This window comes from Aphelocoma coerulescens, chromosome 1A, assembly GCF_041296385.1.
Source record: "Aphelocoma coerulescens isolate FSJ_1873_10779 chromosome 1A, UR_Acoe_1.0, whole genome shotgun sequence".
NCBI lineage: Eukaryota > Metazoa > Chordata > Aves > Passeriformes > Corvidae > Aphelocoma > Aphelocoma coerulescens.
Genome location: NC_091014.1, coordinates 1,552,103 through 1,579,548, shown reverse-complemented (window position 1 = coordinate 1,579,548; position 27,446 = coordinate 1,552,103). Strand labels below are relative to the sequence as shown.

General features: G+C 59.1%; 1 protein-coding gene across 2 annotated transcripts in view; it reads left to right on the top strand.

The window, feature by feature from the left end:
• The window catches only part of SHANK3 (SH3 and multiple ankyrin repeat domains 3), a 154,491-nt gene extending 127,263 nt beyond the window's left edge, over positions 1-27,228 (top strand). Inside the window, exons 21-22 of one of the 2 annotated variants that reach the window (XM_069033593.1) lie at positions 6,891-9,216; positions 24,896-27,228. In XM_069033593.1, the coding sequence (XP_068889694.1) occupies positions 6,891-9,216; positions 24,896-25,442 (2,873 nt within the window). In that variant the 3' untranslated portion in view covers positions 25,443-27,228. Of the gene's footprint in view, positions 1-6,890; positions 9,217-11,860; positions 11,974-24,895 lie in introns of those variants that run through there. The other variant, XM_069033601.1, reaches the window with a different exon arrangement.
• The last annotated feature ends 218 nt before the right edge of the window (positions 27,229-27,446 follow it).

Below are 27,446 nucleotides of genomic sequence, written 5' to 3'. Positions count from 1 at the left end.
TTCCCAGTGGCAGAGGGCAGGGCTGGATGGGAGATTGGGAATTGGGAATTGCTGGCTGGGAGGGTGGGCAGGCCCTGGCACAGGGTGCCCAGAGCAGCTGGGGCTGCCCCTGGATCCCTGGCAGTGGCCAAGGCCAGGCTGGATATTGGGGCTGGAGCAGCCTGGGACAGTGGGAGGTGTCCAGGGGTTGGAATTGGATGGGCTTTGAGGTCCTTCCCAGCCACAGCACCCCGGGATCCTGGAATTCGGGAATCCTTGCCCACGGAATGCTGGCAGTGCCTCGGGAAGGGCCCGCGAGCCCCCCCAGGCTGGGCAGGGGCTGCCAGGGATCCGTGCAGGGAGAGCCCGGGAAAAGCGGGATCTGCCCCGGGATCGGGGCCGGGGGAGCTTTGCTGGGAGCCGGGCAGGGATCGGGAATGGCCTCGTGGCTCTGCACAGCTCCTGCCCGGAGGCAGCGGGGATCGGGATCTGCTGTGGGAATGAGCCCGGGAAAAGAGGGAACGGCCTCGGGCTGCGCCAGGGGAGGGGCAGGGCGAGATTTGGGAATTTCCCCATGGAAAGGGCGCTCAGGCCTTGGAAGTGCCCAGGGAGGTTTGGAGTCGCCATCCCTGGAGGTGCCCAAGGAATTCCGGGATGTGGCTCTCAGGGCTGGGATTGGGCCTGGCTTGGACTTGGTGCCCTTGGAATTCTTTCCCAACCTCAATAATTGGGGAATTCTGTGCTCGTACCCCCATGAGAATTCCCAGTACATCCAGGTTACCCCTGACCTTCCCAGAAATTCCCAGCCCGTGCAGCCAAACCCCACCTCTGGAAAAAAGGGATTAAAAACATTCCTTGAGTCTGCCTCAGGAGAGCTCAAATCCCAGTGGGAGATTCCCTGCTCCGAGCTGGACTGGCTGCAGCTGCCGACAAAAAAATCCAGGGAAAAAAATCCCATCCAGGAGCTCCAGATCCATCCCCACCACGGGACAAGCCCTGGGACGGAGGGGACCCAAAGCAGCTCCTGGAAGAAGCCATTCCCGTGGAATTCCAGGAAAACGGGGATGGCAAAGAGGCGGAGAGGGAGGAATTGGGTGGGAATGGGGTTGGAATTAGAAGTCCTTGAGCTGTCATTCCACACCCACGGCCGGGAGCTGCGCAGTCACTTGATTCCATGAGAAAAATTCCCTGCACGGGCGAGGAAGGAGATGGAAAAGCAGCACAGGGGGTTTTTTTGGGAAGAAACACTCCCTGGCATTTGCGTATTCCGGCTGCAGATTCCCGGGGAGAAAAGATCAGAAAGATTCCGTGTGCAGGGATGGGGCGGCAGGGAGGGGAAAAATCCCGGGATAAAGGTGGTTAACCCCCGCCTGGCTGGAAAAGAAGTGGGATGGGAGGAATATTTGGAGGAAAACGGGAAGGAGTGGGGGGAAGGGGAGGGAAGATGATCCTTGTCAGACTTCCAAGATTTCTGCCAGCGCCATCTGCTCCGGCAGCAGGAGTTAAAAACACTCCGGAGGCTGCGGAGCTGCCATGGCTCCCGGAGAGAATTCCAGAGGGTGGAGCCGCTGGTTTGGGAGGGATGGGAGGGATTTGTCACCCCTCCAGGACCATCGGGAATGTGGGGAGGGCTGGGAAGTGTCCTGGTGTTAAAGTGCCATCCGGGATGGGATCCTGGAATGGTTTGGGTGGGAAGGGACCTTGAAGATTCCCTAATTCCACCCTCATTCCATGGGCAGGGACAGCTCCCACTATCCCAGGGTGCTCCAGCCTGGCCTTGGGCAATTCCAGGGATCCTGAGGCAGCCACAGCTTCTCTGGGAATCCTGGGCAGATCCCAGGTGCCAGAGGATGGAGATTCCCATCCCTGGATACTCAAAAATGGAGATTCCCATCCCTGGGCTCCAGAGGATGGACATTCCCGTCCCTGGATACCACAGGAAGAGATTCCCAGCTCAGGGCTCCAGAGGATGGAGATTCCCATCCCTGGACATCCAAAAGATGGAGATTCCCATCCCTGGACATCCAAAAGATGGAGATTCCCAGCCCTGGATACCCAAAAGATGGAGATTCCCAGCCCTGGGCTCCAGGGGATGGACATTCCCATCCCTGGACACCACAGGACAGAAATTCCCATCCCTGGATAACCATGGGGTGTGGATTCCCTCCCACTTCCCACTCGTGGATCTGCACCCTCCCAGCCCGGGGCTGTTTCTGGGATCTGCTCCCCATCCCGGGATTGGGAAGCAGCACCGGGAGCAGCGGGATGGGCTCGGGATGGGGCCCCTCGTTATCCGTCCCTGATGAATGCACGGAATGAGGTTATCCAGGGATTTGGGCTGTTATGGCAACGGGCCCGGGAGCTTTCATGGAGAGGCTTTGTGTTTTCCTTGGAGATTAATTCCATGGGAATGGCACTGGGGGTTGCCAGGCTACACCGGGAGCGTCATTCCCATTCCAGGGGAGTCATTCTGGCTGCTGGGAGTTGGTCCTTACTGGTCCTTACTGGTGGCTCCGTTTGGATTCCAGCTTTTTATTCCCGAGCTCTGGAATTTGATCCCAGCAATGTTCCATGGGAAGCGCGGGAGTCTCCCACTGCTCCGGGTGGGGTTCGAGGGGAGCAGAGAGCCCAAATTCCATGGAAAACAGCAAAGGGAGGAGTTGGTTTGGTTATTTGGGGTTGAAAATTCCTGGGAATGCGAGGAGATTTGAGACAGAGAGGTCTTTTCCCAGAGGATATTCCCACTTCTCCCATCCCTCCTGAGAGCCTGGAGCAGCTCCCAAAATTCCAGGCTCACCGGGAAGCAGAAGGTTTGGACACCCTGTGCCCTCCTGGGACTGGGACACAGGGATCAAGATCCAGGGGTGAATCATGGAATCCTGGAATGGTTTGGGTGGGAATCCTGGCATGGTTTGGAGACCTTAATCCCATCCCATTCCCATCCCAGATGTCTCTAACCTGGCCTTGGACACTTCCAGGGATCCAGGGGCAGCCACAGCTGCTCTGGGAATTCCATCCTGGAGCCAGATGTTCCATAGCTGCTCCCTTTTAGGGATCTTTTGGGATCCTTTGGGAATCTCTCAGGAGGACACGTTCCCCTGGGAATTCCAGCGTCTCCAGGCTCCAGCTGCTGTGGGGATGGAGCCCAATCCCTAAATTCCACACCTGATCCAGCCCCCAGCATTCCAGGAGGCTTTTCTTTCCCTTTGGAGATTCCCAGGCAGATCCCAGAATTCCATAAAAAGTAAACAAAGCTCAGCTCCGGTGCATCCATGCTGGGAATAAACAGATCCTGCTCTTCCCTGCTCGGGGAGAATTGGAATTCTTCATTGGAATTCCTGGGAAGAATTTCTCCCTTTCCCGAGGTTCTGTAGGAATTTGGCCACAGCAGCCAGGATCGTGGAAGGATTTGGGCAGGAGGAGACAACAACAGCCCTGGAATTCGGGAAAAACCTTCCCTGCTCACACCAATTCCACTGGAATTCCAAAGGATCCGCTGGGAACGGCTCTGCAGAGAAGGATCTGGTGGAAAAACTTTGTCCCTGTGGCCGGTGGGGTCCTGGGATGGATGGGGAAGAGCATTCCCAGCAGGACACGGAGGGATTCTGCCCCTCTGCTCACCAGGAATGTTGGATCCAGGTTTGGGATCCTCGGGACAAGAGGGACGTGGAGCTCCTGGAGCAGATCCTGGAGGGATGGGAAGATGAGGAAGGGACTGGACAGGGAATTGTTGGAGCAAGTCCAGAGGAGGAACCAGGATGATCCAAGGCTGGGAAAATTGGGATTGTCCAGCCTGGAGAAGGGAAAAATCTGGGATGACCCAACTGTGACCTTCCAGGACCTTCAGGAGCTCCAGGAGAGCTGCAGAGGGACTGGGGCCAAGGGCTGGAGGGCCAGGAGCCAGGGAATGGCTTCCCAGTGCCAGAGGGCAGGGCTGGATGGGAGATTGGGAATTGGGAATTGCTGGCTGGGAGGGTGGGCAGGCCCTGGCACAGGGTGCCCAGAGCAGCTGTGGCTGCCCCTGGATCCCTGGCAGTGCCCAAGGAAAGGCTGGAGCAGCCTGGGATCATGGAAGGTGTCCCTGCCCTTGGAATGGGATTGGGATTGGGATTGGATTTGAGGTCCCTTCCCACCCAGAGCATTCCATGATTTTTCCATGGGAAGAACTTCCGTACTGTGGAAGCTGTGGGGTTTCCTTCCCCGGAGATATTCCCGACCCAGCCGGACGCATCCCTGTGGAACATTCCCGGGGGTTGGACAAAGTCACCTCCAGCGGTGCCTCCCCCATTCCATGCTAGCTCTGAGCTCCCTTTTCCAGGGAATCCTGCCCAGATCCAGGGAGCAGCTCCAGGGATCTGGGAGCGGAGCAGCTGCCGAGGTGACACACGAGGTGACTCAGCTGCTCCTCCCCGGAACGGCTGGAAAACCGAGGGATGAGTCGGGAATGATCCCATGGCTGTGGCTCAGCTGCTTCCACGGAGAGCTGCTCCAGGCCTGGAATGCTGGGTGGGAATGGACATGGAATTCCTTGGATGCGGTTTTCCATAGCATTCCCTACCTTTGGCAATTCCTTGGATGTGGTTTTTCCATAGTATTCCCTATTTTAGGCAATTCCTTGGATGTGGTTTTCCGTAGCATTCCCTGCCCTTAGATGTGGTTTCCATAGTGTTCCCTACCTTTGGCAATTCCTTGGATGTGGATTCCCAGTGTCCTTTCCACTTGGCAATTCCTTGGATGTGTTTTTTCCATAGTATTCCCTATTTTAGGCAATTCCTTGGATGTGGTTTCCCATGGCACTCCCTGACCTTCACAATTCCTTGGATGTGGTTTCCCAGTGTCCCTTCCACTTGGCAATTCCTTGGATCTGGCTTTTCCATAGGGTCCCCTCCTCATTTAGGGAAAAATGGAGGAGAGATGGATCCAAGGACTGGATCCATGGACTGGGTGTCCCAGTGTGCCCCCGATCCGGCAGCCACACCAGGACATTCCAGAGGGAAGATCCCACTTTCCCACTGGATTTCCTGCCCCAGCTCAGCTGGACACCACATTCCCAGGATGAACTCTCCTGTTCCATGTCCTGGGACATTCCAGACCTGGGGATGGAGCTCAGAGCTTCCCAAATATCCCTGTGTCACCTCCCGGCCATTCCCAGAAATCTCCAGAAAGGCAGGACTGGGTTTTTTGGGATCTTCCTGCTGCTCCCGGAATGTTCCATGGCTCCATCTCGTTCAGGATCCCAGATTCCCATGGGAAAAAGGGCAAGGATGGGCTCATCCTCCCGAATTCCCCCTGCTGGCCTCGACTCCGGGATTTCAGGCCACACAAAAGCTTGGAAAAGGCAGATTTTCCATGCCTTTGTCCAGGCTCCCTTTGAACCTGTTCCGTGCTGCCGGTTCTTTATTCCCACTGAACATCCCCAATTCCCAAAAATAGCCCAGTTTCCAGCACGACCAACAGCATGGGATGGAATTTCAGTGCCAAATTCCTCCCTTTTGTCCCCATTGGATTCTGCCTCGGGTGGAATCGCTGACGGATTCCGGGCGGAGCTGCCGGAGCCTTTCGGTGCTGCTGGAAGAGCGTTTTCCATAAAGGAGAAACGACAGAGGCCAAAAAAAAAAAGCCCAAATCCTCCCTGGAGCGGTTTGAAAGCTTGGGAAGAGCGGAGCAGGGATTGGGAAGGAGGAATTTTCCCAAAGGAGGGGTGAGCGCGGCGAATCCGGGCTCGGGAATGAGGCCGGAGCTGGGAATGGAGGGAGGGAATTGTGGCGTGAATGGATTTTAGGATCGTGGAACGGCTCGGGTTGGGAAGGCCCTCAAATCATCCCAATCCACCCCGATTTTTCCTCCTTTTCCATCCAAATCCTCGCGGTCTCTCCGAGTATTCCCTGAAAAAGCAGGAATTCCTGCTAGACCCTGCCGAGCTCCGTCTGGCACTCGGGAACAGATGTCACCCCTCGGGAAAGCGGGAAGCGTGACGGGAGCGGCGCCCGTGCCGGTGGCACTCAGATGTCTGGCACGTTGGCGGTGGCAGCGCTTCCGTCACCGGAGCCTGCTCAGGAAGGGGTGGGAATAACTCCAGGGGGAGCTGATCCCATGGGAATGTGCCTGTGGTGAGGCTTTCATGGAATGTTGGAATGGTTTGGATTGGGGCAACCTCAAAGCTCATCCCGTTCCCAGCCCTTCCATGGGATACCTTCCGCTATCCCAGGTTGCTCCAACCTGGCCTTGGACACTCCCAGGGATCCAGGGAATTCTGTCCCAGTGCCGGGTGGTTCCTTCAGTCTCGGAGCTGGTCCCTTCCACTGGAATTTGTTCCGAGCCTTGTCCAGTGAGGCTTGGAAAGAGGAAAAACCTTGGGAGCACAGTGGGGTGGGAGGAACAAGCCCAGCCACTTCCCTGTTTGTCCCACTCTGGGAATTCTCTGGGAATGTCCTCTTCACTGCTCGCCTTGTATTCCAGGTGGAGACCAGAAACTCATCCCCAATTCCTCTGTTTTCCTTGTTTCCCACGTGGAGACGGGAAATTCATCCCTGACTTTACTTCTCTCCTTGTTTTCCTTGGGAAGACAAGAAACTCGTCCCTGATTCCATTGTTTTCCTTGTTTTCCAGGCGGAAGATGAGAAACTCCTCCCTGACTTTGCTCTTTTCCTTGTTTTCCATGTAGAGAAGAGAAACTCATCCCTGACTCCACCTCTCTCCTTGTTTTCCAAGTGGAGACCAGAAACTCATCCCTGACTCCATTGTTTTCCTTGTTTTCCAGGGAAAGACAAGAAGCTTCTCCCTGACTCCACTCTTTTCCTTGTTTTCCAGCTGGAGATGAGAAACTCATCCCTGACTCCGCTTCCCTCCTTGTTTTCCAGGCGGAAGACGAGAAACTCACCCCTGACTTTGCTCTTTCCCGTGTTTTCCAGGAGAAGACGAGAAACTGGCCGCTTCCTTGCTGGACGGGAAGTTCCCACGGAGCACCTCCATGACGGACACGGTCCGGGAAGGCCACGGGATCCCCCCTCCCCCCCAGACCGCCCCTCCCCCGCCCCCCTCCCCCTATTACTTCGACACCGGCCCCCCTCCATCCTTCTCGCCGCCGCCGCCGCCGGCCAGAGCCTACGACACCATCAGATCCAGCTTCAAGCCGGGCTTGGAAGCCAAACTCCACGGGCTCCCGCAGGTGCTGAGCGCGGCCGAGATGTACGACCAGGCCAGGAGCTCCATCCCGTATCCCGAGCGGCAGAAGAGGGCCCGCTCCATGATCATCCTGCAGGATTCCTCCCACCTCCCCGTGGAACCCACGGAGATCCCGCGGCCCGGCCCGGCGGCGACGCCTCCGGAGAAGCTCAAGAGGAAGGGCAGGGTCATCGACAACCCCTACGCCAACATGGGTCAGTTCAACGTCAGCCTCTTCGCCCCCACCAAGCCGCAGAGGAAGAAGAGTCCCCTGGTCAAGCAGCTCCAGGTGGAGGACGCCCAGGAGCGGGCGGCCTTGGCCATCACCGGCGGCTACTCCTCCCGGGAACCGTCGCCCACGCGCCGGAGCCATCGCCTGGAATACCAGCACCACCCCGGCATCGCTCAGGTGGAAGCCGCCGGCCTCCCCTTCGCCACCGCCATCGCCGCCGGCGTCATGAAGGACCGGGACCGGCGGCTGGACGAGAGGAGGAAATCCACGGTGTTCCTGTCGGTGGGAGCCATCGAGGGGCCGGCGCCGGGCGGCAGCGAGATGCCGTCGCTGCAGCAGTCACGCTCCATCGACGAGCGGCTCCTGGGCAGCCGCGACGTCCTCCTGCCGTCCCCCGTGTCAGCTTTAAAGCCATTAATCAGCAGCTCCTCCTCGACCTTCATCCACCCCCTGACGGGAAAGCCCCTGGATCCCAACTCGCCCCTGGCGCTGGCGCTGGCCGCAAGGGAACGGGCGCTGTCCACTCAAGTCCCATCCCGGTCGCCCACCCCGATCCACAGCCCCGACTCGGACAGAGCCGCGCCCCTGTTTGTGGACATCCAAACCAAAGAACCGGACAGGGGGGACTTGGAGAGCTTGGTGTCCCCCGCCTACTCCCCCGGAGGGAAGGCAGTGATGGCGGCCGACGCCGGCGCTCTGACCCCCACCAAGAGCCCCTGGGGCACTCCGGCCACGCTGCGGAAGGAGCCCGAGGTGCGTGTGGAGCCGCCGGGCAAGGAGGAGAAGAAACCCGAGGACAAGAAGTCCATGATCATCAGCATCGTGGACACGTCGCAGCAGAAGACCGCCGGCCTCATCATGGTCCACGCCACCAGTAATGGGCAAGACGAGATAGGTCTGGAGATCAAAGAGGAGAGCCCGGCCGTGCCCGAGGTCTGCGCGGAGCCGGCCGAGTCCCCCAAGGTGGAGCCCCAGCCCAGCCCCGTGGGGAAGCCGCCGGCCAGCCCGGCCTCGGAAAAGGCGCTGGGCCAGGGCAGCTCGGAGGAGGAGGTGGAGCCCTACACGGTGACCCTCCCGCCGGCCCAGCTGTCCTCCAGCGACGAGGAGACCCGCGAGGAGCTGGCCAAGATCGGGCTGGTGCCACCCCCGGATGAATTCGCCAATGGGGTCCTGGTGACCACCCCCGGCACCCCCGTGAGCCACCTGGCCGCGCCCAGCACGCCGTCCCTGCCAGCGGCAGCAGTAGCACCTTCTCCCCCCGGCGCGACACCCTCAGGGAAGCCCTCGGACGCCCCCGCGGCCCCGGAGTCGGCGGCGGACTCGGGAGTGGAAGAGGTGGACACCAGGAGCTCCAGCGACCACCACCTGGAGACCACGAGCACCATCTCCACGGTCTCCAGCATGTCCACGCTGTCCTCGGAGAGCGGCGAGCCCACCGACACCTACACGTCCTTCGCCGACGGCCAAACTTTTCTACTCGAGAAGCCACCAGTGCCTCCAAAGCCCAAACTCAAGTCCCAGCTCAGCAAGGGGCCGGTTACTTTCAGGGACCCACTTTTGAAGCAGTCTTCGGACAGCGAGCTCATCTCCCAGCACCACGCGGCCACGCTGGCGGCCACCAGCGCGGCCCGGCCACGCTACCTCTTTCAGAGAAGGTCCAAGCTATGGGGCGACCCCATGGAGAGCAGGCCCGGCCACGGGGCCGAAGAGGACAAACCAACTGTGATCAGCGAGCTGAGCTCCCGCCTCCAGCAGCTCAACAAGGACACGCGCTCCTTGGGCGAGGAACCGGCCGGCTCCACCCTGGATCCCGGCAAGAAGTCGCCGGTGGTGGCCGCACGGTAAGAGCCGGGCGCGGCCAGGGTGGGGGACGGGGCGGGTGAGACTGCCAAGGACCCAGAGGTGGTTTTGAGGGACATCTCAGAGCTTCAGGGGCTCGGTGGAGGGGCTGGAACATCTCCGGGAGTTGTGGGATGGGCTCCCGGCGCGTCGTGGTTGTGGCTTCTCCTCGCGCTCAGCCTTTCCTGTGGCTCCGTGTCCCCTCCTCCCTGTGTGACGATGGTGTGGTGACGGTGATGATGGTGTGGTGATGGTGATGATGCTGTGGTGACGGTGATGATGCTGTGGTGATGATGACGATGCTGTGGTGACAATATCAAGTCCTGGGTCACTCCCTCCGTGTTCTCTCCTGGCCAAGCACCAAGGATGGGTTTTTCCGGGGCTTTTCCATTTCTGAGGATCTCCGGGGGTTGTCCCGCTCAGGAGGTGACAAAGGTCACAGACAGAATGTGGTGGCACCAGCTCCGCCCTGGTTCTGCTTCACCCACCCGACCCTAAAACGATCCCAAACCTTCCAAATCAGAACCCAAATCCTTAAAAAGCTTGGGAATATCAAATCCCAGCAGGAAGTGACCCAAAATTCCGAGTCTTGTCCTTCGGGTGCGGCCCCCCAGAGCCACCGTGAACCGGTGTCACCCGGTGTCACCTGGTGTCACCCATGGGGGAGCTCTGGATCAAGGGCAGTCCTTCCCATGGGAAAAACTTTTCCAACCAAACCATCCCGGCCACGGCTCCTCCCTGTGCGTGGCGCTGGCACAGGAGGTGACATTTCAGGCGGTGGCCTTGGGGACAAAGTGTCCCGGAGCATCCCGGGGTCGCTGCGGCCTCTCCCAGCGGATCCAAACTGGGAATACTGGGAGCAGATCCAGGGTGTCATTCCCTGTGGAGCCGGGTGTCACCCGAGGTCCACTCCCTCATCCCAAGCTGAGGGTGTTTGGGGATCCTCTGGAATCGGGGCTGTGCCCATCTCCAGCGGCGCCAGAAATTTGGGAATTCCAGGCTTTTACAAGCCCTGCCAGGATCCCACCCCGGTTTGGGGTTTCCTGCTGGGAATCCTCTGGCTCCCGCTGACATCGGAACGTCCCTTTCGAACGTCCCTTTCCACGTCCCCATCCCTTCCATCCGTGTCCATCCGATCTCCTGGTTTTTCCCGGAGCAATTTCCCCGATCTCCAGGCTCACCCCTTCTCCATCCTCTCTTCCTGCCTTCCCTGCAATCCCTGCAATTCCCATGGCTCCGTGCCCCCCTCCTCCCGTTTTCCCGCACATCCCGTGCTCGCTCCCCGCTGGAATCCGGCCCTTCCAGCCATCCCGCAGAGTCCCGTGTTCCCGTTTTTTTCCCTTTCGGGAAAGTCACAACCTTTCATCTCCGGAGTTTGGGATGTCAAAGGCTTGAAACGTTTCCCGGCAAGTCGGTGGTGGATGGAATTTTTAATGATGGCGGCCACTCTCCCGCGTTGTCCGAGTTCTCCTCGGTTTTTTATGGAACTGCTGTGAATTCAGGGAATAATGGGAGGAAGGTTAGGTAAGAGGGGCTGACCCAGTTTGGGACGCGTTTTCCAGGCTCTGGAATTGTCCAGAGAAGGGAAGTGTCACCTGAATGTCCCTTAAAGCTGCCGGGAGCCAGAGGTGGCCTGGAATCCCAAAAGGGACATTGAGGTGTCCTGGAGATTTACAGGGATGGGGACACTGGAATTCTAACGGGATGGGGGCGCTGAGGGGTCCTGGAGTCCCAAATGGGGACACTGAAGAGTCCTGGAATCCCACAGGGATGGAGACGCTGAGGGGTCTTGGAATCCCACAAGGAACAGGGACACTGAGGTGACCTGGAATTCCAAAAGGGACACTGAGGTCACCTCGAGTCCCACGGGGATGTGGACTGGGAGAAGTCCTGGAATTCTGCAGGGATAGGGACAGGGGGTGACCTGGAGTCCCAAAAGGGACATTGACGTGGCCTGGAGTCCCCAGAGGGGATGCTGAGGGGTCTTGGAATCCCACAGGGATGGGGACAGGGAGATGACCTGGAATCCCACAGGGATGGGGACACTGAGGTGACCCAGAATCCCACAGGGATGTGGACAATGAGGTGACCTGGAATCCCACAGGGATGGGGACACTGAGGTGTCCTGGAGTCCCCAAAAGGACACTGGGGGGTCTTGGAATTCCACAAGGAACAGGGACACTGAGGTGACCTGGAATCCCACAAGGATGGGGACAGAGAGATGACCTGGAATCCCACAGGGATGGGGACACTGAGGTGTCCTGGAGTCCCCAAAAGGACACTGGGGGGGTCTTGGAATTCCACAAGGAATGAGGACACTGAGGTGTCCTGGAATCCCAGAGGGATTGGGACACTGATGTTCCCATACCTGATCCCCCCCCCCCCAACCTTTCCAGCAGCTCTGGATCCGTGGGATGTGGTGGAGCAGTTCACCTTCCATCCGGGAATCATCCTGGAATTCCTTCCTCCCCACATTTATCCTGAATTCCCAGCAATTCCATCCAAGCGCAGGGAATTCCCTGCTCCAGAACAGTCCCTGGCACCTTTCCCTCACCGATCCCTGTGGGAATCCTCCCTGGGAACCCCGGGAAGCCCCGATCCATGACTTTTTCCGTAGCTCTAACTCCGGCTCTGTCTCCTCCCAAGCCGGGCATCCACGGAAGCACCTTTGAGCCGAGGGACTGGGAAAGAGCCCAAGGAATTCTGACAATGGGAACGTCAGGTCACAGTTCAGGCCACTGACGGTGACAATTGAGGGACCGGGACACCCAGGATGGTGACAGTGACAGCGGAGCAAGGGGCCAACTTCCCTTCATCCGTGGTGGCCCTTGGTGGCCGTGTCCAAGAGCAGCTTCCTCGTGTTTAACCCAAAATCCTGGAATTGTTGAGGTTGGAAAACCCCTCTGATCCCACCCAGTCCAAGCATTCCCAGCACTGCCCCGTGTCCCCAAGTGCCACATCCACATGGCTTTTAATCCCGCCGGGAATTGGGATCCCACCCCTTCCCTGGGCATCCCATTCCGACGCTTCATAAACTTTTCGGGAAGGAATTTTCCCAAAATCCAACTCCACCCCAAGGTGATTCCCTCTTGTTCCCTGGGAGCAGAGGCCCCCCCGCCCCGGCTGGGATTCCAGTCCGGGATTCCTGGAGTGGTGGCAGGATCCTGGAAATCCCCAGGATCCTGGAAAACCCCGCTGAGCCGCGGGAGAGAGTCGGGATGTGCCGGAGCCGATCCCAATCCCGATCCCGCTGCCGGGAGCCGCGCGAGGCCGCAGCGCGTTCCTTGTGTGACATCCATGTCCCCAATAAAGCTGACGGTGACCATGACAGGTGTGTGTGTGTCATTGGGGACACGGCCATTCCCAGGATTTTTGGGAGCCACATTCCATGCCCAGAGCCAGCTCCGGCCTCACCGCTCCAGGAGATATTCCCGCAAAATTCCCAGGACGTTCCCGTCCCATGCCCCGCTGTCCTGTGGCCACCCAGCCCCACGAGGCTCCTGCCATCCATAATCCTGGTTGGATCCACCTTCCCAACCTCTGGGACTCACCGGGAGCATCCCGAACATCCCAAAAACCCCATCCCAGCCGATTTGTCTTTTCCAGCTGATTAGAACGATCTGATCACGGTTTAATTCCCAGGAATTTGGGATGTGGAGGGCCCAGGATTTGTCCAGGTCATTCCCGGTCATCCACTGGGAAGAGCAGAGCTTTGTATTTTCCTCTAGAATTTGGAAGGAGGCTCCAAATCCAGAACTGTGGGAGTTTTGCCCATCCCGAGGGGTTTTCCAGTTTTTTCCAGCAGATTTCCAGCTCTTCCAAGAGTTTTCCTTAGCACTGATAAATCTCCAAGGCAGCTTCCAGGAGAGTTCCGATGTTTTGGGGCTCCGGAGCCGGGCCAGGGGGAGCTTTTCCGAGGGATCCTGGTTCCTGGGGACTTCCCAGGAACATCCCAATGGTCCCAGTTTGGGGCTCTGGATCTGAGGGAAACTTTGCCAAGGGGTTCTGGTGACTCCCCAGGAGCATCCCAGCAGTCCCAGTTTGGGGTTCTGGATCCAGGCTCAGGGAAGCTTTTCCAAGAGGTCCTGGCTCCCGGGGACTTCCCAGGAATATCCCAGTGGTCCCAGTTTGGGGCTCCAGATGCAAGCTCAGGGAAGCTTTTCCAAGGGATTCTGGGGACTTCCAAGAACATCCCAAATGTCCCAGTTTGGGGCTCTGGATCCAGGCTCAGGGAAGCTTTTCCATGAGGACCTGGCTCCTGGGGACTTCCAAGAACATCCCAAATGCCCCAGTTTGGGGCTCTGGATCCATAGGAAACTTTGCCAAAGGGTCTCAGGGATTCCCCAGGAACATCCCAAATATCCCAGTTTGGGGCTCTGGATCCAGGCTCAGGGAAGCTTTTCCAAGGGATTCTGGCTCCCAGGAGCTCCCCAGGAACATCCCAAGGGTCCCGGTTTGGAGCTCCAGATCCAAGCTCAGGGGAGCTTTTCCAAGGGATCCTGGGGACTTCCAAGAATATCGCAAATGTCCCGGTTTGGGGCTCTGGATCTGAGGGATTTTTGCCAAGGGGTTCTGGTGATTCTTCAGGAGCATCCCAACAGTCCTGATTTGGGGCTCCAGATCCAAGGTCAGGGAAGCTTTTCCAAGGGCTCCTGGGGACTCCCAGGAACATCTCAAATATCCCAGTTTGGGGCTCTGGATCGAGGCTCAGGGAAGCTTTTCCAAGGGCTCCTGGCTCCTGGGGACTTCCAGGAACATCCCAAATCTCCCGGTTTGGGGCTCCAGCTCCAAGCTCAGGGAAGCTTTTCCAAGGGCTCCTGGTGACTTCCAGGAACATCCCAAATCTCCTGGTTTAGGGCTCCAGCTCCGAGCTCAGGGGAGCTTTCCCAAGGGCTCCCTGGGAGCATCCCAAGTGTCCCAGGTTGGAGCTCTGGATCCGAGGGAAACTTTTCCAAAGGTTCTTCATGTCTTTGCTCATTCCTTTGTTTCTCTTTAACCCCGAAAGGCTCCCGGGAAGCGGAATTTGAGCTTCCAAAGGGAGCCTTTCCGGTGCTGCTCTGCAATTCCACGAATTCCTTTGTATTCCCACAGATCTGAGGGAGAAGGAGAAGAAACTTGAGCCTTTTGGGGGTTTTAGCTCCTTTTAGGGTAAAGCTGCCTCTTTTTCTCCGATCCTAAATGAATTCCGTGTCTCGGAAGTGGTGTCACATCCCAGCACAAGCTTGGAAAATTACCCCCCTCTTTCCTTGTAGGCTTGGGGGAATTCCCATGGGAAGCAGGGATTTGGGATGAAAATTGAGGGAATCGGCTGTGGGGAGGGAAGGAAAAGGGGAATTGGCATCGCTGAGAGAGGGAGGGAGGGTGGGAATATGGGGGATTTGTGTGGCAGGGAGGGGTGGGGATGAGGTGGCCGTGTTTGGAGAGGATGTGGCCAGGATTGAGGAGGAGATGGGCAAGTCTGGGAAGAGGTGACAAGGACTGGGAAGGAGGTGGCCAGGTTCAGGAAGGAGGTGGCCAAGTTCAGGGAGGAGGTGGCCAGGTTCAGGGAGGAGGTGGCCAAGTTCAGGGAGGAGGTGGCCAGGTTTAGGGAGGAGGTGGCCAGGATTGAGGAGGAGGAGGTGGCCCCATTTGGAGAGGAGGTGGCCAGGATTGAGGAGCAGGTGGTCAAGTTTGGAGAGAAAGTGACCAAGTTTGGGAAGAGGTGGCCAGGTTTGGCATGGAGGTGACCAGGATTGGGAAGGTATTGAGGTTTGGGATGGAGGTGACCAAGTTTGGGAAAGAGGTGGCCAGGATTGGGAAGAGGTGGCCGGGGTTGGGGTGGAGGTGGCCACATTTGAGAAGGTGACCAAGATTGAGGAGGTGGCCCCATGTTGTGAGGAGGTGGCCAAGTTTGGAGAGAAGGTGACCAGCTTTGGGAGGGAGATGTCCAGGACTAGGAAGGAAATGTCCAGGTTCAGGAAGGAGGTGGCCAAGTTGGAGGAGAAGGTGGCCAGGACTGGCATAGAGATGACCAGGTTTGGGAAGGAGGTGACCAGGATTGGGAAGGAGGTGACCAGGATTGGGAAGGAGAAATGTCCAGGATCAGGATGGAGGTGGCCAGGATTGGAGAGGAAGTGACGGGATTGGGAAGGAGATGACCGGGATTGGGAAGGAGATGCCAGGTTCAGGAAGGAGGTGCTGGGTTTAGGCTGGAGGTGGCCACATTTGAGGAGGAGATGGCCAGGATTGGAGAGAAGGTAACAAGGTTTGGGAAAAAAGTGGCCAGGATTGGGAAGGAGATTCCAGGATTGGGATGGAGGTGACCAGGATTGGGATGGAGATGACCAGGATTGGGATGGAGGTGACCAGGATTGATTGGAGGTTCCAGGATTGGGATGGAGGTGGCCAGGATTGGGAAGGAGGTGGCCAAGTTTGGGAAAGGTGACCAGGTTCATGAAGGAGGTGACTGGGATTGGGATGGAGGTGACCAGGATTGATTGGAGGTTCCAGGATTGGGATGGAGGTGACCAGGATTGATTGGGATGGAGGTTCCAGGACTGGGAATGAAGAGGCCACGCTGCCGGTAGCCACGCCCCCTGTGATTCCCCACCTTCCCTCCCACGTGGCTCCATGGATTCCCCTTCCCATGGGAAGAGGTTTCTCCTGGGGTCCCTGGACAGGCTGGGGCAGGAGATCTCCCAGATCTCCACCCCTCTGGGTTTCCATGGAATTTTCCCGGGTTCTCCAAGGACATCAGGCTGAGCCAGTAGAGCCTTGGGAGAGCTCAGGGAGGGGGAGCCATGGAAAACCGGGAATTTTGGGGGGCTGCATTGAGAGGGCCCTTCCATCCCTCGATCCCAGATTATCCCGAGGTGCCGCGGGATCTGGGAAGGGTTGGATGCCTACAAGGAGACAGGGTCCCAGCGCGTGTCCTGTCCCGGTGTCACCGTGTGCCCGCGTCACCGCTCCGCTGCCTTCTCCCATGCCAACATCACCCATCATCCTCATCCCAAGGAAACGGGACTCAGGCTTTTTGGGAAATTTGGGAAGAGCAGTGAGGGGTGGCCGGAGCTCCATGGGATGAGCTCCAGGTCCTGAAGGAGCGTCCAAAAGGGAGGAGTGGAAGCATCCCCAGCTCGGGATGTTCCCGTCGAACAGGGATTTGTCACCTTTTCCTTGAGGTGGAAATCACGGAAAAGGGTTTTTCCTTGGAGAAATCCAGAGGGATCCATTCCAGGTGGAGTTCAGGGAAGGAGGGAGCTCCGGATGTTCTGCAGGATCTCTCACGGGAAGAGATTGGCTTGGGAAGGCCCATGGGCCGCACTCAAGGAATTGGGAATTTTCCTAGGGATTCCAGCCCTAAATTCCCTTTTCCTGCTGGGATCAGAGAAGGATAAAGGGATTTTTAGTTACAACATCCCTGACCCTGCCAGACCTCCCTGCTGGAGCTTCCCAGACACCGGGATTGCTCCAGATTGTCCCTGCTCCAGGAGGGACCAGGGCGGAGCCCATGGATAAATCCCAATCCTAAAACTGCTCCGGACAAATCCCAGCTGGAGCCTGAGACCCCCTTGGATCAGGGAACAGCCGCTCCTCTCCATTCCTGCTCCAGCGGGATCCCCTCGGGATGCTTTTCCCAAGGGATAACCATGTGTCCTTCCCAAATCTTCCCAAATCCACATTCCCAAATGTTCCCAGACCCAGCTCCAAATTTTGGGCCGTGGCATTCCCGAGGTGTCCCCGCTCCTGGAACAGCTCCAGCATTTCCTGCCCATTCTGCTGCGGAAAGGGATAAAATTTGGGAATAATCCAGGGATTTGGGGGCGTTTGGAGCCACTATGCCAAACCTGGAAGCTCCTGGTCTTATCCAGGTGGGATGAGGCCATTCCCTCCTTTCCCACGGCACAGCTGAGGGATCCCGGGGAACTTCCACAGGGAAGAGCTGCGGTTTTTCCCACTGGGAAGCACCGAGTCCCCGGGAACATCCGGTGGCCTTTGGGGGAGGCCGACGGCACCGTCACTGTCACCAGCCCCGGGGGGACATGGAAAAACTTGGGAATTTTGTGTCAGCTGCTCGGTGTTGTTTTGGCTGTGGGGCATTTTTCTCATGCATTTGTTGTTTCCTTCCTTTCCCAAATCCCTGATCCTTCCCAAATCCCTGCCTTTCCCAAACCCCTCTTTCCCAAACCCTTCTCCTTCCCAAATCCCTGCCTTTGCCATATCCCTGCCTTTCCCAAACCCCTCTTTCCCACATCCCTCTCCATCCCAAATCCCTGTTCCTTTCCCAAATCCCTGCCTTTCCCAAATCCCTCTCTCCCAAATAAATCCCTTCCCTCTCTTCCCTCTTTTCCCAGCCCTCCCAGCAGCTCTGTCGCTGTCCAACCCTCCAGGCTTTGGCTGAATCCATGCAATTCCCACCGCCCCATTCCCGGATGGCCACACCCTCACCCATCCCATGGGACCCATCCCGATTCCCCCCAATTCCCATCCCACTGATTCCCCCATTCCCAATTCCCCCCCCCTCCCTTCCCAAACCCAACTCGGGGCTCTCCACTCAGGGAACACCGGGACGCCCGAGGCCGGATTCCCGCGGTTCTCCCGGCCCCGAATCCCTCGGGATCGACGTCCGGTGGCTTCTTTTCCGTGTGGCGCTTCCCGGACCGGAGCTAACATTTCTCTCATTGCCTCTTTTCCTGCTTCCATGTGCATGTCCCGCTGCTCTGTCCTAGATCCGCCTCTGGCCTCCGGAGGGTGGGCGAGTTGTGTAAGTGAGCACGTTCCCATTCCATAGCTCCATCCCACCGGGAATGTCCCATTCCTCACCTGTCTCTCCTCCCCTCCCCAGGGCGGCCCCGCTGCCTGCCGGTATTCCCGAGGTTTTGGGAGGCGGCAGCGGCGCCGGCTCTGGAATGTGCGTGTCCCTGTGTCCGTGGCTCGGGAGCATGGCCCTGTCCCTGTGCTGTGGTGCCGTGTCCAGCTCTTCCCGCTGGTGGTCCTGCTGAGGAAATTCCCGTCGGGATCCCGGGGGACTGGGGCCGTGGGGTGGGATGGGATGGGATGGGATGGGAGACATCGGAGCAGCTCAGTCTGGGAAGAGAGGTCCAGGAAGGGTGGGAGAGACACCAGGAAGTGGGAAAGGATCACAGGAAAGGTGGGAGAGATCCCAGAAGGGTGAAAAAGATCCCAGGAAGGATCCAGGAAGACCAGGAAAGGTGGGAGAGGCCCGGGAAGGGAGGGAGAGATCCCAGGAAAAGTGGGAAAAGACCACAGGAAGGGTAGGGAAGGACACCAGGAAAGGCGGGAGAAGCCCAGGAAGTGGGAAAGGATCACAGGAAAGGTGGGAAAGACCCTAGGAAAGGGGAAAGGATCCCAGAAAAGGTGGGAGAGATGGCAGGAAGGGAGGGAGAGACCCCAGGAAAGGTGGGAGAGATCCCAGGAAGGAGGGGAGAGATCCCAACAAGGGTAGGGAAGGACCCCAGGGAGTGGGGAAAGATCCCAGGAAGGGTGGGAGAGATCCCAGGAAGGGGGAAAGGACTCCAGGAAGTGGGAAAAGATCCCAGGAATGGTGGGAAAGGACCCCAGGAATGGTGGGAAAGGTCCTAAAAAAGTGGGAGAGACCCCAGGAAGGGTGGGAAAGCCCCTGGGAAGGACACCAGGAAGCGGGGGCTGAGCATCCCTGTTCCGATCCCAGCAAATCATGGATGCAACCATGGATGCACCAGGATCCATCCATGATCCCCCCAGGGTGGGATGTCCCAGGTCCCCCTCTGGAGCAAAACTTCCGTGAGGTGGGAGCTCCTGGGGATCCTGCTCCATCCCAATCCTGCAGGGAGGTGTCCCTCAGGAAGCCACCTGAGCAGGAAGATCGGGATCCAGGGATTTCCCCCTCTTCTCCCAGCAGTGATTCCAGGATATCCCAGTGGCTTCCAGAGCTGCTGGAATCCCCCCCTGAGCTGGGAGCACTCCCCAGGCCAGGACAGCAGTGGGATCCCGGGAAAAGCTGTTCCCACTCCAGCTCCTGTGGACTGGAATCCGTGGGGTTGGGTGGGAGGCGATCCATGGGGTTGGGAGGGCCGGAGAATTCCCCCTGGGAATTTCCCAGCGTGCATGGCCGGCTCTGTGCTCCTGGTTGTGCTTCCTCCGTGTTGTCCCCGTGTCCTGTCCTCGTGTCCCGTCCCGTGTGCGGAGCTCCGGCTCCATCCGTGTCCCAGCTCCCGGAGCCGTTCCCGGTTGATTTTTCCTTGTCCTTTTCTGCCAAGCGCTGAATTCCCGAGGCTGCGGCCCCATCCCGGGAGAGCGGCGCCGGATCCCGACGCTCCGGGAATGCCGGGGGCTGCCTTCCCGCTTTCCCAACGGCTGCTGGATGCCATTCCCAGGGATTTGCTCTGCTCCCGGGTGGGGCGGAGGTGTGGGATGCTGGGAAGCCCCCAGCCTGCTCCGGTCTTTTCCTGGAACACTCGGAGCGGGGTCGTTCTGGAGGCTCTTCCCGGCCATGGGGGGGCTCATCCCATCGGATCCAGCCGTGGATTCATTCCCTCACTCCTGGTGTCACGGAAATTTGGGATATTTGGGGGACACCAGGAGGGATCTGTCCCTTGTGCTGGCACTGGGGGCACTTGGATCATCCTATGGATCATTCCAGGGCTTATCCCAGGGCTTATCCTGAGGTTCATCCCAGGGCTCGTCCTGGGCCTCATCCCGAGGTTCATCCCAGGGTTCATCCCAAGGTTCATCCCACAGCTGCCGGGTTCAGGACAGTGGGAATTCTGGGTCCTGATCCCACACCTGATCCCGGATCCTTTGGGGTGGCCGTGTCCCATCCATTGGAGTTCCCGGGATTAGGAAAGCTTTGGATACTGTTTGGTCCTTGCCCGGAATCCCTGCCCGGCTCCCAGTATCCCTGCCCGGCTCCCAGTATCCCTGTCCAGCTCCCAGTATCCCTGCCCGGCTCCCAGTATCCCTGCCCGGCTCCCAGTATCCCTGTCCAGCTCCCAGTATCCCTGCCCAGCTCCCAGTATCCCTGCCCGGCTCCCAGTATCTCTGTCCGGCTCCCAGTATCCCTGTTCAGCTCCCAGTATCCATGTCTGGCTCCCAGTATCCCTGCCCATCTCCCAGTATCCCTCCCCAGTTCCCAGTATCCCTGCCTGGCTCCCAGTATCCCTGCCCAGTTCCCAGTATCCATGTCCAGCTCCCAGGAAAAGCCAGGGGCAGGGTTAGAGTTGGGATTAGGATCAGGATTGGAGTCAGGATTAGGATTAGGATCAGAGTTAGGATCGGGGTCAGGATCAAGGTTAGGATTAGGACTGGGATCAGGGCCAGGATCATATCTGATTTAGGATCAGGATTAGGGTCAAGTTTAGGATGAGGGTTAAATTAGGGTCGGGTTTTGGCTCAGGTTTAGGGTCAGGGTTAAGATGAAGTTTAGGGTCAGATTTAGGGTTAGGATCAGAGTCAGGGTCAGGGCTAGGAGCAGGATTAGGACTAAGTCTAGGGTCAGGTTAAGGGCAGGATCAGGGGCCGAGTCAAAGCTGAGATCAGGTTTGCACTTGGGATCAGGGTTAGGATCAGAGTCAGGATCAGGATCAGGATTAGGGTCAGGATTAGGGTCAGGATCAGGGGCACAGTCAAGGCTGGGATCAGATTTACATTTGGGATCAGGGTTAGGGTTATGTTCAGGATCAGCACTGGAGGAGGGTCCATAGAAAGGAAGGGAGATCCATAGGATCCACAGGATCCATGGGAAGGAAGATCCAGAGGAAGGTGCAGGAAAATCCATAGGAAGCTTGGAATGAGATCCACAGGAGGGTTGGAATGAGGTCCACAGGAGGGTTGGAATGAGGTCCACAGGAGGGTTGGAATGGGGTCCACAGGAAGCTTGGAATGGGGTCCACAGGAGGGTTGGAATGAGATCCACAGGAAGATCCGTAGAAGGTCAGAGGAAGATCCATAGAAAGGTCAGAAAAAGTTCCACAGGAAAGTTGGGAAAAGATCCATGGGAAGGTTGGAGGAAAATCCATAGGAAGGGAGGATGGAAGATCCATAGGAAGGGTGGATGGAAGATCCATAGGAAGGTCGGGAAGATCCATAGGAAGGGTGGAAGAAGATCCATAGGAAGGTCAGGAGGATCCATAGGAAGGGTGGAAGAAGATCCACAGGAAGGTCGGGAAAAGGCCCATATCGAGGCGGGAGGAAGATCCGTAGGAAAGCTGGGAAAAGGTCAGAGAAAGGTGGATGTGGCCACAGCCGCGAGCCTTTGGAAGCCGCGATGGGAATCGTGGGAGAGGATTCCAAGGATCTGAGGGCCGCCACGGAACCCCGGAGTGGCAGCATGGGAGCCTCGCCAAGGAGCCGGGAATCTTTCCCGTGGGAGCGATCCCTGACTCCGAGCCTGCCCTCGAGGGCCCCTGGAAGTCCTGGAGAAGCTCGGATTGGGGTACGGAGCTCCAAGGAAAATCCTTCACCCCTTAGTGACTCCTTGGAGAAATCCCGGAGACCTCCAGGAACTGCATTCCCAGAAGGCCTCGTTATCCCTAAATCCCGGCTCCTTCGGATGGAATCCCCCTCTGTCACTGGGGCTTCTCTGCTTCCCGGGAAACCCAAGCTCCTTCTGTGGGATCCCGTCTGCCCCACTCCTGCTGCTTTTCCAAAGGCTCCTTTTCCCGGCTGCTCCCACAGAGCAATCCCAGCAATGATCCCAACGATCCCAGGAATGATCCCAGTGATCCCAGCAATGATCCCAGCAATGATCCCAGGTGCAACCCGAATGATCCCAGCGATCCCAGCAATGATCCCAGTAACGATCCCAGCAATGATCCCAGTAACAATCCCAGCAATCCCAGGAGCAATCCCAATGATCCCAGCAATCACAGGAATGATTCCAACAATTCCAGGAACAATCCCAGGAATGATCCCAGGAATGATCCCAGGAATGATCCCAGGAATGATCCCAGGAATGATTCCAACAATCCCAGCAACGATCCCAGCACTCCCAGGAATGATCCCAGTGATCCCAGCAATGATCCCAGCAATCCCAGCAATGATCCCAGCAATGATCCCAGCAATGATCCCAGCAATGATCCCAGCAATGATCCCAGGTGCAACCCCAATGATCCCAGCGATCCCAGGAATGATCCCAGTAACAATCCCAGCAATCCCAGGAGCAATCCCAATGATCCCAGCAATCACAGGAATGATTCCAACAATCCCAGGAACAATCCCAGAAATGATCCCAGGAATGATTCCAACAATCCCAGCAACGATCCCAGCAATCCCAGGAATGATCCCAGTGATCACAGGAACTATCCCAATGATCCCAGGAGCAATCCCAGAGATCCCAGGAGCAATCCCAGAGATCCCAGCAATCCCAGGAACGATCCCAGGAATGATCCCAGGAATAATCCCAACGATCCCAGAAGTGATCCCAGAGATCCCAGGAATGATCCCAATGATCCCAGCAATCCCAGGAATGATCCCAGGAACAATCCCAGCAATCCCAGGAATGATGCCAATGATCCCAGGAATGATCCCAGAGATCCCAGGTGTGATCCCAATGATCCCAGGAATGATCCCAGGAATGACCCAGGCTCCGGAGCTGCCCCCAGTGGGATTTGTGGGGTTGGAACCGACCGGAGGAGCTGCCACATCCCAGCTCCTGGAGCATCCTGGAGCACCGGGAATGCCACCCCTCGGAGCCGCCTGGAAAAGACACCGGGAACGGGAAACTGAGCTCCGCCCTCGCACGGATTCGGGATCACTCCGAGGAAAAGCAGATGATTCCAGAGGGTTCCTAAAACCTGGAAAAACTCCCTGAGAGCAGCACCCCAAAATGTGGGATGGTCCCTAAGGAATCAGCTCGGATCCGGAGATGTTGGAGCCGGGGGTTGGGATTCCCAGCTGGAGAGGAAGGAACCAGGAATCCCGGGCATGGATGGGATCCATGCGGGAAAACGGAGTGCCCGGAATTCCAAATGGGAATTCAGCCCCAGCAGCGCATCCACAGGCTTGGGAAAAACACCTGGATCCTGCCGCGTCCCTTCGGATTTTCCGTGGCTGCTCATTCCCAGCTGCCCCTCCCGGGGTCTCCCGGCAGATCCGGAACTTTCCCAGATCCCAGATCCAGGTGGGACACGGCCACGTCCTGGCACTTCCCATTCCGTGTCTCGTTCCTCACGGGCATCCAGCTTTTCCCTGTCAGAGCTTCCCGAAGGTGATTCCTGCTCCTCTGGAAGCAGAAAAATGGGAATTGTCAGGAACGCGGCTCATCCCAGGGATCTCCAGCCGTGTTCAGGTCATCCCTTCGGAGCTGTGGATTTATGGGATCGTCGGAGCTCATCAACATTCCCAAAACCCAGGATCTGTCACTGCGTGGGGTTCGAGGCAGTGGGGGATCCCAGCAGCATTCCAGAGGGTCCCTGTTTTCCAGGAGGGAGCTGAGATGGGAGGCAGAGGCGGGGGAGTGGCAGGGAAACTGAGGCACCGGGATGGGGGAATTTTGTGGGATAGTTCTGAGGACAAGTAGAGTGGCAGGGATGGGATGGGATGGGATGGGATGGGATGGGATGGGATGGGATGGGATGGGATGGGATGGGATGGGATGGGATGGGATGGGATGGGATGGGATGGGATGGGATGGGATGGGATGGGATGGGACCTCAGAGCCCCTCCAGCCCCACCCCTCCATGGCAGGGACACCTCCCACTGTGCCAGGCTGCTCCAGCCCCAATGTCCAGCCTGGCCTTGGGCACTGCCAGGGATCCAGGGGCAGCCACAGCTGCTCTGGGCACCCTGTGCCAGGGCCTGCCCACCCTCCCAGCCAGCAATTCCCAATTCCCAATCTCCCATCCAGCCCTGCCCTCTGGCACTGGGAAGCCATTCCCTGGCTCCTGGCCCTCCATGCCTTGTCCCCAGTCCCTCTGCAGCTCTCCTGGAGCCCCTTTAGGCCCTGCAAGGGGCTCTCAGCTCTCCCTGGATCCTTCCCTTCTCCAGGGGAACATTCCCAGCTCTCCCAGCCTGGCTCCAGAGCAGAGGACTCTGATTTTCTGGGATTCATCCTCTGGGATGCTGCCCTGTCCGGTGTCTGATCCGTTTCCTTTCACATTCCCTGCTCATTCCATGGGGACAATGCCAAGGGGACAACGCCGGTGTCGGGGGCTTTGTCCCCATCCAAGATTCCCACAGTGGCACAGCCAGGGGGTCCCACATGTCCCAGTGCCGGGGGGACACCGGCCCGGCCACCCCCAGGCTGCTCACGCCCCACTGACCACTACAAGTGACCATCACCAGGGGTGTCCTGAGGGTCCTTCCATCCCGGGAAAAGGCCGGACGGTTCCCTCTTCTCCACGGGGTTACTCCCATTCCACGTGGGACCGGGATCAGCGTGGGGTGGGACAGGGCAGGACGAGGCACAGAATCCTCATCCCCCCCCAGGGCTGGGGGCATTTTGGGGGCGCAGAGCCGTGCCAGGAGGGCAGGACTGGCCGGGAATCCCATCCTGGAGGCGCTGCTGGAATCTTCGGGACATCCCCACCAGGATGTCCTGCCTGAGCCGTGTCCCCACCCCGTGCCAACCCCACTCCCGGCCCTCCAGCAGCCCCTTCCCGATGTATTTCGTGTCCCCATTCCCAAACCTGGCCTCACCCCTTCCCTCTCCTCTCTCTCTCTCTCTCTCTCTCTTTTTCTCCCGTTTTCCCGCTTTCTCCGCAGACTTTTCAGTAGTTTAGGAGAACTCAGCACCATTTCCCAGCGCAGCTCCGGCACCACCTTCACCGTGCGGCCCGGCAGCCGCTACCCCGTCACCCGCCGCACGCCCAGCCCCGTCAAACCCGCGGCGCTCGAGCGGCCAGAGCCCCTGAGCACCGTCCGGCCCTACGGCCTGACCCCTCCGACCATCCTCAAATCCTCCAGCCTGTCCATCCCCCACGAGCCCAAGGAAGTTCGCTTCGTGGTCCGGAGCGTCAGCGCCCGCAGCCGCTCCCCGTCGCCGTCGCCATCGCCGGGGCCACCCCTGCACACGCTGCACCCGCCCCGGCCCTTCATGCAGAAGCCGCTGCACCTGTGGAACAAATACGACGTGGGGGACTGGCTGGAGAGCATCAACCTGGTGGAACATCGGGATAAGTTCGAGGACCACGAGATCGAGGGCACCCACCTGCCCGCGCTGACCAAGGAGGACTTCGTGGAGTTGGGGGTGACCCGCGTGGGGCACCGCATGAACATCGAGCGGGCGCTCAAGCAGCTGGTGGACAGCTGACCGCGTCCGGAGCCGCCGTGGGAAGGGCGGGGCGTTATTCCCAAGCCAAGAAAACCCACTTGGATTCTCCTTCTCCGAGCACTGCACTGAGGGTGTGGAGCCCCCCCCGGCTCCCGCCCGCTCCCGCCCCGGCCCCGCGCCGCCTCCGGACCAGGAATGTTGCATGAAATTCCTCCTCGTTCCCGTTCTCCCAGAGAGTCTGGCCTGTAAATCGCTCCGTGTGCCCTGCCCGGGGTGGCACCGGGCCGGGGCTGGCCGCGGGGACAGGCAGGGCCACGCCGCGGTGGTGGTGGCACCTCGGGGGCAACCACTGCGTGGAGCCCCCGAGCTGCCCCAGCCGCTGGCGGCGTGGCAAGAGCGGGCGGGCGGGTGGCACCTGCGGAGGTGACACCTCCCAGGTGGCCCTGCCAGGAGGTGGCCCGAGATCCTGACACCCCCCAGGTGTCCCTGCTGGGGTTGGAGGTGACCCCAGGTCCTTCCCCTCCCCAGGTGTCCCTGGTGGGTGGTGGCCCCAGGTCCTGACACCCCTCAGGTGTCCCTGGCAGGGTTGGAGGTGACCCCAGGTCCTGACACCCCCCAGGTGTCCCTGCTGGGGTTGGAGGTGGCCCCAGGTCCTTCCCCTCCCCAGGTGTCCCTGGCAGGTGGTGGCCCCAGGTCCTGACACCCCTCAGGTGTCCCTGGCAGGGTTGGAGGTGACCCCAGGTCCTGACACCCCCCAGGTGTCCCTGGTGGGGTTGGAGGTGACCCCAGGTCCTTCCCCTTCCCAGGTGTCCCTGGTGGGGTTGGAGGTGACCTGAGGTCCTTCCCCTCCCCAGGTGTCCCTGGTGGGTGGTGGCCCCAGGTCCTGACACCCCTCAGGTGTCCCTGGCAGGGTTGGAGGTGGCCCCAGGTCCTTCCCCTCCCCAGGTGTCCCTGGTGGGTGGTGGCCCCAGGTCCTGACACCCCTCAGGTGTCCCTGGCAGGGTCAGAGTTGTCCCCACCAGACTCGGAGATGGCCCAAGGTCCTTTTCCCCCCCCCGCCCAGGTGTCCCTGGCAGGGTCAGAGGTGTCCCCGCCAGGCTCGGAGGTGACCCCAGCTCCTGACAAGCCCCAGGTGGCCCTGCCAGGAGGTGGCCCAGGTCCTTCCCCCTCCCCAGGTGGCCCTGGCGGGAGATGGCCCAAACCCTGCCCCCCACCAAGTGTCCCTGCCAGGCTCCGAGGTGGCCCCAGGTCCTGCCCCTCCAGGTATCCCTGCTGGCCTGGCAGGTGGCCCAAGGTCCCAGCCCCCCCTCAGGTGTCCCTGGCAGGGTCAGAGGTGGCCCTGCCAGGCTGGGAGGTGGCCCAAGGTCCCGAACCCCCCCAGGTGTCCCTGGCAGGGTCAGAGGTGGCCCTGCCGGGCTGGGAGGTGGCCCAAGGTCCCGAACCCCCCCCACCCAGGTGTCCCTGTCAGGGTCAGAGGTGGCCCTGCCGGGCTGGGAGGTGGCCCAAGGTCCCGACCCCCCCCTCAGGTGTCCCTGGCAGGGTCAGAGGTGGCCCCACGCCCCCCCAGATGTCCCCGGCGGGCTCGGAGGCGGCGGCTCCAGCGGGGTCATCCCGGCGGTGCTCCCGGAGTTCGGAAGGAAGGAAAGAAGGAAGGAAGGGCCGGGAAGGCTCCAGCGGCGGCCGTGCCACCCCGAGCCGTGCCAGGCCGTGCCAGAAGAGCCCCCCCACGCCAGCCGGACCCCCCTCCCCACCCCGGACTCTGAGCTGCTGCCCCGGCCGGGTGAGAGGGAGCGACGAGCGCATGGATCGAAGCATGTTTGGGAATGTCGGGAGGCTGGGGGTGGGGGGGAGGGGGATCGATCCCACAGCAAAAAAAAAAAGAAAAAAAAACCGCTTTGCCAACGTTTTGAGGGGGTGGGGCGGGAGGGGTGGGAAAGGTTTGATTTCCTCCGGGATCGGGGTCTTGTTTTTCCAAGGGGGAAGCGTTGATGGGAAATTATTTAATCTCCGTGCATTTATCTAGAGAGCAGCTGATAAGCCCCC